This window comes from Diadema setosum, chromosome 22 (genome assembly GCF_964275005.1).
Source record: "Diadema setosum chromosome 22, eeDiaSeto1, whole genome shotgun sequence".
In the NCBI taxonomy this organism is placed as follows: Eukaryota; Metazoa; Echinodermata; class Echinoidea; order Diadematoida; family Diadematidae; genus Diadema; species Diadema setosum.
The window spans coordinates 22,708,653-22,724,762 of record NC_092706.1 but is presented as its reverse complement, the minus strand read 5'-3'; the positions used below and the strand labels follow the sequence as shown (position 1 = coordinate 22,724,762).

Sequence of the window (16,110 nt, the reverse complement as noted above, 5' to 3'; positions counted from 1 at the left end):
ATTTGTCAATCAGTTGCAATGAAAACATCTCGACGGAAGAAATTCATGAATTTGAATAAGATGAAGTTTATATGATATCAAATGGGGCTTGGTCGTGCTCAGCGCTGATCAAAGATCAGTGATGAATGCAGTATGCGGCATATCTGAATCCCTCTTAAATATTACTCCTTAGCTTCAGAAGGATGCCAGATGAAATGTGGGCCCCATTTCATAAAAGATGTTAGGATGACAACTCATGCTGGAATGGCAACTTCCAAGAGCAACAGCCAATCGGGAAGCTGAATTTTTGTCGTTACTATGACAATTGTCATTCCAGCAAGAGTTGCCATCTTGATATCAGCTTTTTATGAAATGGGGCCCTGGTTCTGCCTCTGTCCATCTCAGTGCCCATGATTTTGTCTTCAAAAGTTTCAATTTTAAACTCTTCTTTTGAGAAGGGTCAATACGATTTGTAACTTTTTCGTATGTGATCTATTGTCTCCGTATTCTAAGGATACCCAATAATTGTGAAATTCAGTGGTGAACCAACTGGGCAGAGGACATTGTGTTTAGATAAATTGTTAATATTGAATTAGACAGAGAAGAACTTTACCTGTGAGTTTATAAACAGCCTTTTAGATTCCAACAAAATGTATCATAAATGTCTAATCCAGCTGTGCTATTTTATTCTCCTCAAAGACAAACTAAACTCATGCATTCACAGTTGTTTGAAATTTGTTTCTAAACCCATGCAATTGTTTGAAACCTACTTTCTCCACTTAGTTCCTTTTGGCAGTGGAAGATACATGTATGTTGAGTGCTAATGGGTTAAACACATAGGCCCGAATGACAGCATTTTGTTGATGAAATGATCATTTTGTTCACAAAATTAACATTTAGTCAACAAAATTATCATTTTGTCGACGAAATGACTGATTTCTTAACGAAATAGGCCATGCGACACTTGGCGCTCCATATAAATTGTCCATGGTTAAAACCATGGTTTCAATTGTACCACCTTCGTGAATTCGGGTCATAGGGAACCTACTATGATGCTTTGCCAATCCGTGGCCCACCACTTCATAATTCCATACTACTGTATTAAGCATGCTCCCATTTCTCATTGCAGGGCAAAGCACATCAAAGAAGCCGAGGAGTAGAAGTTTACTCAACACCTTTCTGTGCTGTTTTGGGTCAGCAAGACATGGCACACACCAAAGCGTACCCACGACATCGGAGTCTGATCCCAGGGTGAGCTTAATAACCCTCTCAGTTTTGCTTTCAACCCACTCGATGTCATGTTAACCTAAATAATACCTGTCTTTTTCGTATTGATGTACACAATGTATTGTTTTTCCATTGAATTCATCTGAACCTACTTATTGGACAATCTTGACCAACTGATCGCTTGTCAAAGCAAGCAAAACTTTCTCATCCCATACAGCATCTGGAGATGTACATCGTACATGTATCAGTACTTCGGAACTGTTTCTTCCATAGCCATGTTCGTGACAGGAGCATAGTTTACTAGTATAGGCCATCAAATCCTGTGCCTGATCAGATATTACATGTTTGTAGCTTCACTGTTGTTGCTTCCTAAAAGTTTTGCCTAGGTTTTCTATAAATCTGTTGTATCAATACATTGGAGATTATCTACATGTATTTGTGATGGCCAGTGTTCCTGAGATTGATACAAATTGTAAGTTTATGATAATGTGTTAGAAAATGCTAAATTGAATGAATTCAAATTTAAATCGGAAAGTTGATTATCTCCTTGGTAAATGTGAAGCCCCAGTCTATACATATTACAATGCATTCCTGCTTAGAAGAAAAAATTCATTGAATGTCAGAGTTAATTCAGGTTGTCATGTTTTGTGATACAATGAAACCATACATACACATCAAATGTCGTAATTCAAACACTTATGAAATCACTGCAACCAAACTTAAACTGGCACTTTAATGCTGCCAGGTATTATTAAATAGTTTGACTTGCAAAATGGAAACAAAATGACAAATTCATGTTTAAATACAAAGGACCATAGGCAGCAGAAAGACAAAGACCAATGTACACATGTAGGTTTGTGTATGTTGGACATGTACAATTGTTGATTTTAATTCACTTTTAATTTACAGCAAATTATCATTAGTTATTGTCCAGCATTTGATGTTATAAAAAGCTTTCATTTCTTTAAACTGGGTCACACCTTTCAGTATCATGTCTGCTTTTATATGTATTTGACCATTTTCTTTCTTTTTTTGTTGTTGTAATATCATGGGAGTATACATAGATGATTTTCATCTATAGTCAGTTGATACCGGTGAGCAGATTGCAAACTACCTGTTGGTCGGAGACTCTGCAAAAACACCAAACACACTCCATCACAAAATGTCACATTTCATGAACAAATCTCTTCCATCATCTGTTAAATGGACACCGCATACATTTTGTACATTTGTACAAGTTGTTGCGAAAGCCATACGTCTGGATGGGAGGTGGAGCGCTTGTTGAAAGAGTGGTGACAAGAACCTGACAGATTGAAAAGGTTAAGGGTCAAAATGCCACGATTGCCTTCCCTGTTATCCATCCCCTGTAATGTGTCATACAATACATGTACCCGCTATGAAGTACATCGGGCATTGTGCATTCTAAATACAGAGTAGCCCTGTTTTGTACACACAACATTTCTTAATACATGAAAAACATGTATGACTGTTGAATTACATTGTACATTACAAGTATTAAAAGTTGGTATCATTTGAACACTCCAGTAACTATTTGTGAACGTTCACTGGAAGTCTTTGTGTTTAAACTGTGAAAGCAATAACAATTTGATTAGATAGCAACACAAGTTTTGTGCTATGAAAGAAATTTTGTACCGGTAGTTTGTACCAAGGAGAATAATTGCATATTCCTTTCCCTTGACAGTATGTGTACAATCCAAATTAATACAAAGTTATTCTGCTACTGTAGTACAAAGTTGTGATAAATCTTATGACTTTTAAAAGGAATATATTGTGTATGACATTGTTGTGCAAATGTGCAATCAGTGGTGTTTTGTTATGTTGCTTTGCTTCTGTAGCAGTTTTGTGTCATGATGCCACCACCCCCACCTCCCCCACCCCCACCCCCATGTTTTCTCATGTTCAGACACCTTTGATATTGGCTTTAAATGAAAGTACATCCCACGTTGTATTGCTGTACATCATGTATTGTAGTGCTTTTGTCGAAGGTTTTGTGAGATATTGGTGAAGCAAGCCCCTTTTTTCACCCCTTCCTTCTTTGTGTGTGCATTTTTCTTTGTTTTTTGTCTATTCAGTTGCCTGAGAACCATCCAGTATCCAGTAATGTGCCTAGCTCGGTATGTCACACGTTAAGTATCTTTTTTTTTTTTTTTTCTAGAAAGTACGGTATACATGTGTATAGTATGCACAGGGATGTTACTTGAAAGAGCAAGCTTTGATGTACAGTTTAGACTTGTGCTTCCGGCTATATGCCTTTGAGCTATTTGTCTCTTCCTCTGCATGGATATTTCGTGTAATCATAACTTTCAGCGGGCTACAAACCCATTTACCTGTTTACCTGGGCAACCGAAATTTGCTGTCTGGCAAGTACAGTACTGTAGCATGAATGAGCATGAGCTGGCTGCAAAGGTGTCTGTTTCTTGTCCAAATGCAAACATTCTGTGTAAGTTGATAGTTGACGTTAATTAATTATTGGGTTCAAAATTAACCTGTCATGAGTCAATGTATCAGCCAACAAGAAATTTGGAAGAGTTGATTTATGGGATTATACACAGTGTTGGTTAAAGTACTAAACTTTCACATTCATATTTTGGAAATTTTCTGGAGAAGTACCAATGATATGTGTGTGTGTGTGTGTGTGTGCGTGTGGGTGTGTGTTGTGTGTGTGTTCATGTGTATGGCCCTGGTACTGAGATAGATTCTTGGTATGATTGTGAGAAAAAAATAGTTTACTGCAGATAGATAGAGGTGATCTATAAATCAAAAGATTTGAAAATAATTAGGCCTATGAGAGTATGCTCTTTTGGGTAACTTCCCTGATGCATGATGCTTGCATGGTTCATGAAAATAATTTTTCCTTTTTGCATGTAAGTCATTGTTTGATAGCATATTAAAGATATAAGAACCTGATAATAATTCCACTACACAGTGTAAAAAAAAAAAAAAACTAAAGATAAGGGATTAATAAATTCCTCTATGCAAAAAAAAAAAAGTTAAAGCAGAACCAAAAACAATTGCCTAATGGTGCATGAGTTAAGATGCATGCTTTCTCACTCTAAAAGGGTGCTACAAACTTGCATTGCTTCTGAATGTGTTAAATAATATCAATATCATCTGTTGATAAAATATGCAGAATTTTCCATACACCTACCTGAATTTTCCATATAAATATCCTGAAAACATTTTGCATTACAGAGGATTTTTTTTGGAGGGGGGGGGGGGGGAGTTCAAGGAGTCCAAGTGAAAGGACACGATTTTGCAAGATACATTGTATGTGTACTTTGAACTTTATGTAAAAACAAGTCATTTTTTCCTTCTAAAATACAATTGTTCTATCATTAAACTACAAGTATGTATTTATTTTACTACTATTTTTAAATATAATACATATACTGCACTTTGATGTTCATTCTGTTCACAGTGTATGTTTGTACCTGATAGTTTGGAAGCTACTGAATGAATACATGCATGTTTGTTACAAATGCACAATTTTGTGTTTGTTAGTAGTTTTGACTTTGGCTGTGATAAGAATGTTCATAATGTTGTGTTTTTGTTTTGTTTTTTCACATTGCATGCATCCCGAAATCTCATTAAAATGTTTTCATTACTCTGGCACTTATGAAGTCACAATAATGAAGTGATAAAGATCAGGAACACAAATGTTTAAGTATTTTGAAGAGAAAGTAATTTCCTCATTAGTTATTAATGTGAACACAAATTTCCATCTGGTATTGTGTAGACCAGCAAAAACAAAGATACTAAACTTGGCAGAAAACCAATAGTATACAAGTGTAATAATATTAGTAAATACTGTTAAAATGTGAATTGGAATGTCATGAAATTTGTAGTCTTAAATGATTCTTGTGTCCCAAAGTATCTAAAGTTTGTGCATATTGTACCTTTTTTCAATGCTGACAAAGTCCTACCCACTTTTTTTTTTTTTAACAATCCATGATTGTGATGCCTCTTTTCATACTTTTATAAGTGTTGCAACTTTTTTTAGCTCACCTGAGCCAAAGGCTCAAGTGAGCTACTGTAAAAGTGGAAATTTTCGCGGTGTTGAAATTTTCGCGCATTTCGCGCAACCAGAAACTAGCGCGAAAATAAAAACACGCGAATATTTTTGCTTGCCATACGTTCCTGTGCGTGATGTCTTGATTCCGCGGAATTAAAAACACGCGAAAGTCTTCTGACCCGGCCTAGCGCGAAAAATTAGTTGCGCGAAAATATCCACTTTTACAGTATTGCGATCGCCCTTCGTCCGTCGTGCGTCGTGCGTCGTGCGTAAACTTTTTACATTTTCATCTTCTTCTTGAAAACCCCAGGACCGATTTTCATCAAACTTGGCAGGTAGCATCCCTAGGGGGTTAGGAACTCAATTTGTTAAAATGGGCACCATGCTCCACCCAGGGGGCCCCCAGGGGGGCCCCAAACCCCCCAAAATTAAGGAATCTGTAAAAATCTTCTTCTCTAGAACCAGAAGTGATAGAGCTAAGTTAATACTATGAGTTAGTACATTGATGACTGTAGTTTCAAGTTTGTTCATGGCAGGATCAGGGGTGCCCCCCTTGGGACCCAGGGGAGGGGGTGGGGAGGGGTTCTAATGGGGCCTAAATTGTACATTTTCATCTTCTTCTTGAGAACCCCATGACCCATTTTCACCAGACTTGGCAGGTAGCATCCCTAGGGGGTTAGGAACTCAATTTGTTAAAATGGGCACCATTCCCCACCCAGGGGGCCCCCAGGGGGGCCCCAAACCCCCCAAAATTAAGGAATCTGTAAAAATCTTCTTCTCTAGAACCAGAAGTGATAGAGCTAAGTTAATACTTTGAGTAAGTACATTGATGAATGTAGTTTCAAGTTTGTTCATGGCAGAATCAGGGGTGCCCCCCTTGGGACCCAGGGGAGGGGGGTGAGGAGGGGTCCTAATGGGGCCTAAATTGTACATTTTTATCTTCTTCTTTAGAACCCCATGACCCATTTTCACCAGACTTGGCAGGTAGCATCCCTAGGGGGTTAGGAACTCAATTTGTTAAAATGGGCACCATGCTCCACCCAGGGGGCCCCCAGGGGGGCCCAAACCCCCCAAAATTAAGGAATCTGTAAAAATCTTCTTCTCTAGAACCAGAAGTGATGGAGCTAAGTTAATACTTTGAGTAAGTACATTGATGAATGTAGTTTCAAGTTTGTTCATGGCAGAATCAGGGGTGCCCCCCTTGGGACCCAGGGGAGGGGGGTGAGGAGGGGTCCTAATGGGGCCTAAATTGTACATTTTTATCTTCTTCTTTAGAACCCCATGACCCATTTTCACCAGACTTGGCAGGTAGCATCCCTAGGGGGTTAGGAACTCAATTTGTTAAAATGGGCACCATGCTCCACCCAGGGGGCCCCCAGGGGGGCCCAAACCCCCCAAAATTAAGGAATCTGTAAAAATCTTCTTCTCTAGAACCAGAAGTGATAGAGCTAAGTTAATACTATGAGTTAGTACATTGATGACTGTAGTTTCAAGTTTGTTCATGGCAGGATCAGTGGTGCCCCCCTTGGGACCCAGGGGAGGGGGTGGGGAGGGGTTCTAATGGGGCCTAAATTGTACATTTTCATCTTCTTCTTGAGAACCCCATGACCCATTTTCACCAGACTTGGCAGGTAGCATCCCTAGGGGGTTAGGAACTCAATTTGTTAAAATGGGCACCATTCCCCACCCAGGGGGCCCCTAGGGGGCAACCCCCCCCCCCCAAAAAAAAAAAAAAAAAAAATTAAGGAATCTTTAAAAATGTTCTTCTCTAGAACCAGAAGTGATGGAGCTAAGTTAATACTTTGAGTAAGTACATTGATGACTGTAGTTTCAAGTTTGTTCATGGCAGAATCAGGGGTGCCCCCCTTGGGACCCAGGGGAGGGGGGTGAGGAGGGGTCCTGATGGGGCCTAAATTGTACATTTTTATCTTCTTCTTTAGAACCCCATGACCCATTTTCACCAAACTTGGCAGGTAGCATCCCTAAGGGGTTAGGATCTCAATTTTAAAAATGGGTACCATGCCCCACCCAGGGGGCCCCCAGGGCCCCCCCCCCCCAAATGAAGGAATCTTTAAAAATCTTTTCTAGAATCAGAAGTTATAGAGCTAAGATGATATAATGAGTGAGTACATTAATGACTGTAGTTTTGAGTTTGTTCATAGGAGATCCAGGGGTGCCCCTCTTGGGGGCAGGGGTGGGAGGGGGGTGGTTGGGAAGGTCCAAATGGGGGCCTGAATTGTACATTTTCATCTTCTTCCTGAAAACCTCATGATGGATTTTCGTCAAACTTGGCAGGTAGCATCCCTAGGGGGTCAGGATCTCAATTTATGAAAATGGGCACCATGCCCCACCCAGAGGGCCCCAGGGGGCCCCAATCCCCAATAATTAAGGAATCTTAAAAAATTTGGGCCCTTATTGTACATTTTCACCTTCTACTTGAGAATGCCTGGTCAAATTTTGGTAGAGCTGTGAATAATTTAGATTAGTGACTGCGTGAAAGGTGAACTTGCGATACTCAGGTGAGCGCTAGACCCGCGGGTCTCTTGTTTCTTTCCTGATGGTTCTCCCAAGCTGCACTACTTAATTATATGGAGTAATTAGTGGTGCATCATGTCTCAAATGCAGTCCTCAGTATCCCTGAAACATGCATTATAGTATTTATAAAAGAGTAACATTATTGAGTTCTGCTTGAGGTCCTGCTGAGGAATTCTAGAATCCTCTTGATAGTATACAATGATACAACTCTTCAATCAGTGACACATTCTCAAAAGCAAAGGTTATTCATGTAACCTCAACATTTCACTAGAGTTGCTGGAGAATCTGTGTGAAAAGGCATTGCATTGAGCATACAATGTACCAGGTACTTCTTTTTAAAATACTCAGATCATGGCAGAAATTATGGGGGATACAAATACTTTGTCACACAATTTGTTATTGTGAACTACAAATGTACCTACAAATCCCTATACTATAAATGACCATAAAGCTTGAAGAATCTACTACAAAAGCAGTACTCTTCTGGTATCCCAGGGCCATGAAATACGTCATATACTAGTATGCTCCACATGACGTTTTAGTTGCCTCCTTGAAAAACTCAAGTGACAGTGTGGTGTTCAAAAACAAACAAACAAACAAACAAACAAACAAACAAACAAAAATGAAAGCCAAGTACAGTGGCATAATAAAATCGTACAGGGGCAATGTATTCCATGGATGGATGTAAACATTTATACTGATGATTGGATACAACCTTCTTTTGTATGGGGGGGGGGGAATCCTCGTGTCCACTGTGAATTTGAAAAGTTATGATGTACGATTGTTTGGCTTGCATCTCGGAGCATAGGCTAATTCAAAAGCTAAAATGTAGATTATACTTTTAAGGAGTACTGCAGTAGTCCTGTTTTGGTTGCTCTCCTAATTAATTATGAATTCTATATGAAGATTTAGTGGCAAGATGGCATGGGTGTGTCAGATTTCAGTTCAGACTACCTGCATAAATTTCTTCGTCAAAATACAGAAACATACTGTATGGATGTTTGTTCTTTGTCTCCATCACACTGTGGTGTCAGAGACACTGTAGATTCACCCCCAGCAAAACATTGATTTGGGTTCTAAAAGGTAAAGTGTTTACCATTGGGAGCAGTGGTTATTTTTTGTTGTTGAAGATATTACATTTAATGCATATGTGTAGGTCAGTTGTATAATACAAAACATCCTACCTTAGTAAAGATTCATAACTAAAAGCTACAGTATATCAAAGGAAATATCAATCTTTCCCACTAGACCATAAATGCAGACGATTTAGTCTAGAAACATTTTTATTATAACTACAAGTATCTTTCACATTTTGCATACTTAAAAATAGTTAACATTGATTATACTGATTCGAATTGTTACTTCAGTTGTTTCTATCCCTAACTCACATTTTGGAACTATTTTGAAGCACTAAAGCTGGCTTTGGGTTTCATCTTCAAATTGTAAATAATGCCTTTTAAGGGGGAGAATGATTGTTTGATTCCGATCCCAGGTTTCCTCCAGTACCTTGTGATTTTAAAAAGTTCCAGTGGCATTCCAGACTTGGAACAGGAAGTGTGTCAAGGACTAATTATCACTTTGGCAGTGCTGCCCTGCCTGCAGAGAGACTGAGCCCCTTCGTTCATATCAAAATTAGCCAACTGTGGGCAGCTATAAATTCATGAATGTTAACAGGGGCCACCTCTCATTTCACCATGATGGAACTATGTACAAGTAAAGTCTTAGTGGTAGATGCTCCATGAAACATACATTCAGGATTTCAAAACAACTAAAAGAATGGACTTAAAGATCTGGTTTTGATTGCTGGATATTCATTTTCACAAGTCAAGAAGGTGATCTTGTTCTGTCCCCATGAAAATATTGTGTGTTTTTGTCTTCAAGCTCAATCAATGTGTATGAGAAATGTATGTGTGTGTGTGTGTGGGGGGGGGGGTCGTCTTACAAAAAAAAAAATCCTTGATTTCAACTCCTCATGAATCGATTTCATGAGTTTTATATCTAAACATAAAAGTTTATTTCATACAAGTTTCCACTGAACTACACAAGAATGTTTAAAAATGCTACTAAATTGAAACTGTCAATATACAGCTGTAAGAAAATACCATCGATGGGATGCCATGACTACAGTAGAGTGCCAACACCAATAATATATTCTACATTTGAGTAAATATTACATCTTATGGGCCTTTAACTTACAGTCTTACAAGTATGTTCTTAAAGTGATATCCATTGCGTCAGAGATGGGAACATTCTGTATGGGAATGCAGAGACAAAAATGCATAATTCATGTTGGTGTTTTCTCTGCCTTGTAGTATGCTATAGTTTCTCTTGATCATGAAAAATTCAGAATCTTTAACGACCTTTTTATGGGGATTCCATTATGACCATAAATGCTTCATGGGAGATATCATTATGTTATCAAAGCGATCATCTAGGATGTACTGGTAGGAGGGTATGGCAAATAGGCACTTTTAATGACATTTAGGAGAACATAAAATAAAAATCAACAAGATGGTCCAAGTTTGGTTCATAGCATATAAAAAAAAATACACTAAAACACGAAAGAAATGATTCTTATAATGGCTGTAACTCTAGCACTGATTAGTATGTGCTCTTTTATGTCAAAGAGCAATTTGTTAATAATTTGAAGGAGAAATCATATCTTTATGAAATGGTAGTGGTTTTACTAATTGTTTAAAGGGGGTTGTAGTTGCTGAATTGTTGGCAAACTACAGTATAGGTACAGTTAATTGTATTTGATGATATAATTTATATAATATGCACATGACAGTCTAATGGTAAAGTTGCAGGGCAATGACATCCCCTTATCTAATTTGCATATCATGTGATTTTGCCAGATTTCAACATTTCATGACAACATTTGGATCATCTTAGAATTCATAATTCTGCTACATTGTGTCCAGTTGTATTGAAACCAAAGCTCTTCTGTTATTTGTTATTACTAAACAGGAAAGGAAGTTTGAGCTGGGAACTTGGCATGCAGTCAGTGCTATTTCAGTACAAAGTGCTTTCAAAGTGATGTGATATTCAGTGTATGTTCAAAGCGGGGGGGGGGGGGGGGGAGGGAGTTGTTAAATGAGGAGCTTTAAGGGCTTTTTACACTTGCAAATTTTTGCTTAGTCCCGTACCAACGGTGGGGCTAAGGGGGGGGGGGGGCCTTAGCCCCACCGTTGGTACCGCACTTTCCTTAGCCCACTTTCTGTTTACACTTGTTTTTGCCAAAGTGAGCTAGCCCCACCGCTAATCCCGTACTATCTGGCCCTGCAAAAAAGCAGGGTTAGCACCGCGTGCGGTGCTAACCCCGCAATTGCGGTGCCAAGCAAGCGAGTGTAAACAGAACGAAAAAATAATCTGGGGCTAAGCGACGGAGACGAAGTCCAACCCCCCACTGACCAATCAGAAACGAGGTAATCAAGTGCTGCCGGTGCGTGCGTGTACTTATACAGTGCACTGCGTATTCATGAAAACTCATGTGGTTTGGAAAGTACGGGACTAAGAAATATGAGTGTAAAAAGGTCAGTTTTCTCCTTAGCCCAGGACAAGAGCGTAGAACGGGATTTATTGGCGAGTGTAAAAAGCTGAAAAAATTGGTACGGGACTAACGATAGTCCTGGGTCAGAGAAAGTATGAGGTTAAGAAACACAAGTGTAAAAAGGGCTTCTGATGGTATCTAGCTATAAAGGGGGGATATAATTTTATCATCATTTTACCTGTAAGACTGGTACAAAGAGGTGAGAAACAATAAAACTTGGAGTGGGAATGGGGCAGGGTGGAGAAATAAAGATGTGCTGGTACATGCACATGTGTACATGATGTATCGCATTGTGTTGTCTCCACTACCTAGGCAATTCGTTATATTTCATTATGCATCTTTTAAGGCAGGCAATAAAGAGTCTATCTTGCTACTGAGTCCATTACAGGAAATTATAGTTGGATGGAAAAGTAAATAGTTAGATAGTATCCATTACATGATTGAATGTGGATTCACCTATGGCATTTACCTTGGTTGTGGCATTCGGGCTATAAAAAGCCTGAGTTGCAGTGAGTATACTTTACGTTTTCATTGGCCTCTTCTTCGCTAATATACTGCTGCCTTTCAGAAAGCTTCCAGTGCATTCCCTTCCTGTCCAAGTGGCTATTCAAAGCAATATGTATTGATTGCATCCTAAATGATTTTCCAGGATGACTTACACGCCATCAACCCTGGTGCATGGGACACAGCTCACCAGACCAAATGGGACCGATTATTAGTACCCTGTCAGTTCTGGGCAGGAGGGTGGCTCTGCATCATTATGTTAATAGCCACTAGGCTTTGGGAATGCAAGAGACATTGATTTAAAAATGAAGAAATGAATTTCTTTCCACTGTGATGTTCTTGTAAGTGTTGGTATTCATAGGGATATGAACAATAAAGCTAGGAGAAAGCAAATATTGTGAACGATGCATGTGTTTTAATAAATTATCACCAAATTCTTAGGAAGTTTTTTCGTCCGACATAGAAGCTGACAATGTCTAGGTGTTTGTATACTGCCAACAGACTTGAATAGGAATGACCAAAGGCCAATACATGATATCCTTCTGCCCATAATATTTTACTAGCCCAGCATAAAGGGTTTAGCTTTCATGGGCAAAGAGGCATTCAAGTTTGGAGCAATCCAAGCAAACAGGATCCTCAGCTCAAATACATTGTACATGGCCCGTGATGGGAACCACTGAGAGTAACTGTAATTTCAATATCTTATTTTATTCATTTTCTCATCAACTTCTGTTTTTTTTTTTTATTCAAAAACAACAACAAACAAACAAAGAAACATTCAATATCTTATTTTGTTCATTCAAGCATCAATTTACATATTCAATAAAAAGCAAATGAAAAAAAGACCAAAAAACAAACATACAAACAAGCAAACACAGGGTAGTGCCATACCAATCTCATAGGCCTGATCCGAAAGGGAACCGTGAGATAGAGACACAACAAATATTACTGTACTGCCATCAGGAACTAAAATATTTCACATCAATTACAAAGAATTACATAGACCTACATGAATTCAACAATAAAAGAAAAATTATGTCTCATGATGCTTGTGGGAAGTAGATATTATGAGATCAAAAGTAGAGCAGCACTAGGCCTACTTGAGTAATATCTGACAGTTAGACAATATTTTGGAACAAAGGCAAGCAGTGCATTGCAGTTTTGGCTGCCAGAGTACAATATATACACTACATGATAACGGAATTGTTGGAAGACATCATGTTGCATGATGTGCATGGATAATGTTTGAATAAATAAAAAAGCATGATGATTAACTTTGCTGAAGCTCAAATAACTGAGTGTGCTATTTTATGTACTCGGAGGAAGATTTTTGATTTGTTTTGGTTTTATTTTAGGATTCTGTGATCCCAGATATTCATTTTTGTGTCAGCAGCTTTTATAGTATTTCATATTTTTCATGTTCTTTAGAAAGGTTTGTAGCTTTCTTCTGTTTTTGGTGGTCTGCACAATCCAGAATATAGGAGAGGAGTCTCGTAGTACTGTATGTGGTACTAAAGCATTAATGCAGCTTTATGGACATTGGTAGATCCCATGTGTGCGCCTGATTTGCTGTGATGTTATACTTTCATTTTCAAACCTCATTGAGGGGGAATGGAAAGTCCCCTGTGCATATAATTGTTTATTTTTCATTTGCATCACAAGTACCCTTGAAGAAGTGTATTTAAATGATTGCTGCACCTCTATATCTTTTTTTTTTTTTAACCTTCACATCAAGAATTGTGTGATGGTACCAGCTCCACTTGAGTTATAGTATCAAGCCATGTACTCAAAGTTGTTATCTGTGGGTACATGGTCATATCACTCTATTTGTGTATTTCTCACATAACAGAGCTTCTGTATTTTCTCTTCCCTCTTGTTTATCTCCATCTCCATAGCAACCAAATAAATATCTTCTTCCCCAGGTGAGGCAGCAGGACGCACATAAATGCTGTATAGTCATCGACCTAGACGAGACGTTAGTACATAGTTCATTTAAGGTGAGTACATTGTATGTTGTAATTCAAGTGGCTGTGTGCTGTTTCACTTGTCAAAGTCCCAGAAACTTTTTTTTTTTTTTGTTGTTGTATACTTAAAAGAGCTTTGTATCTCTGGTTTTTTCCAATTTTTGCTATATTTGTTTTATATATATATATTTTTTTTTTTCAATATTTGCAAGGATTTTACAAGGTAAAATACAACATTCTTCTTTTATTTGAGCCCTCATTTTGTCATAGCTTTTCTTAATCTGTGCAGGATTATCATGGGCTTGTAAATCGCTAAATACAAATGTGTGATACACCAAAAGATCATAAAATTGGTGACAGGAATGAGCAGGTTAAAGTAACAAGGAATTAATGTACCAGTATATCTTTCTCAAATTAGCATTAGTATTATTTTTTTTTTTGTCTGTATGCAGATTTCATCAATTCAGCTTGCTGCATATAATATTTATAAAAGAGCAAAGTGTCAATTAAATGCTGACAAGATGATGAATTGTGCAGCAAATTTGCCGAGGACTTGAGATGGGTTAGATGTTGAGTTTTCCAATTAGATTGCATGTAACCAGCTGCAAGTCAAAATTTTAGAGCTGGCTTCTGTCGTACAGTACACTTAGTTGTCTCACTGTCTATCTGTCATTGTATCTTGAATTTAGTGCAGTTAACTTACATTTTATAATAGTGCATTTCAAGTATGTTAATCTCATTAGAAATGAAAAATGAAAATAAAGTGAATAGATTTTATGAGATTTGACAAGTTGGAAACTTAAAAGCCTACACAACGTAAGGATGGAGTGATACAGCACTTTGATTTTCACTATAGTTGGTATTCAATGTAAAGTTTCTGAGAATCTAAATATGTGGTAGAAAATACTCCTGAAATTTAGATGTGTTTTCCTATTTTTTATTTTCAGTGTGTTTGGCTCATGCTTGATAATTCACATTGAATTGTGGTGGATAAGAGATTGCAGGCAGCTGCAATACTAGTAACTCACTATTCCATACCTCGCCTTATTTGTTAGCTTCCAAAAAGTCTCTTTTGCCCTGACTTTATCATATTTATCTATTCACGGCCACAGCACTCCTAATATCATGCAGGTGTTTGAAACGCAGCCCCCTTGTTGAACGAGCTGAAAATGTGTATATTGTATACGAGTACTACTGCTGAAAGTGCGAAGACCTCATTATTCAGTCTGAACAGGAAAAAAATCATGACATCATCAGTTGCGGCAATTTACATTCTGTAATGTCATGTCTGTTATACGGGAAGTAATTAGATAAGAGCACCAGTGAACAAAACAATACAAAACAAAAAAACAAACAAAATTTAAACCTGGCAATGACTGGATTGTGTGCATTGCATTTCTGCCAGAATATTTAGATCTGCTACTGTACATGGCATGTTTATCAGGAATTCAGACTTTTAAGATAATTTTGTTAGTGGTTGGATTTGTGTTCAAGAACCTTATTGATAGGATGAAAAATAAGTATTATCCATGTTTTTCCCAACAGAGGAGATTATATGCAGCGCATATGTTTTATGGAAGACATTATTTTTGTGAGTTGCTATTGAATATTCATGAATGTTACTCGACTTGCAAAATTTGTGAAAATATAAGTACCATGAAAGGTACCGTACAATGGACACAGTTTTCAACTAGTCACAGAGAACTGACATTCTGATATTCTCCCATAGTTTAGAATGGCTCACAGCCCCTCCACCCTCAGAAATGTTTTGCAGCCCCTGTACACCACGTTTCATAGTCTAGCCAGCATGCTGAGCCCTGCCAAGCCCTACGATTGTATGCGAAGCACAGTGTGCATGAGTATGTGATACATGTAATTTGGTGATTGTTACAGCATACAAGTCTCACAACTTGAACTTTGAGTATCATTCAGATAATGCTCAATTTCTGACATCTTGTAATTGAAACAGTCACTGTAATATAGACCGATTCGGGTTTGTTGAGGGCAGCAGACAATTTGTGGCACTGGGCGCAGCCATGAGCTCATTTTGAGGTGTAATAGCAGACCCCCCCTCCTCTCCCCCACCCCACGGGCAACATGTTTATCGCGCACTTGCAACAAAGGTTCGCGCAATAAGCAAGCATTCGCGCTCAGTACGAGACGCCCATTGGCTAAAACAACCATGCATTAGTTTTTCATTCCGTGCGCGTTAGAGGGGTGGGGGAGAGAGGAGGGGGGGGGGTCGGATGATACACCACAGTAATGGTGCTGCCCATGCCAAAAATACACATAGCGCGTCACAGAATCGGTCTATA

The 16,110-nt window shown here is 38.4% G+C and overlaps 1 protein-coding gene across 1 annotated transcript in view; it reads left to right on the top strand.

The window, feature by feature from the left end:
• The window catches only part of LOC140245636 (carboxy-terminal domain RNA polymerase II polypeptide A small phosphatase 1-like), a 54,983-nt gene that overhangs the window by 20,854 nt on the left and 18,019 nt on the right, over window positions 1–16,110 (top strand). The window contains exons 2-4 of the mRNA XM_072325198.1: window positions 1,109–1,230; window positions 3,300–3,341; window positions 13,727–13,828. Of these exons, the coding sequence (XP_072181299.1) occupies window positions 1,109–1,230; window positions 3,300–3,341; window positions 13,727–13,828 (266 nt within the window). The remainder of the gene's footprint in view (window positions 1–1,108; window positions 1,231–3,299; window positions 3,342–13,726; window positions 13,829–16,110) is intronic.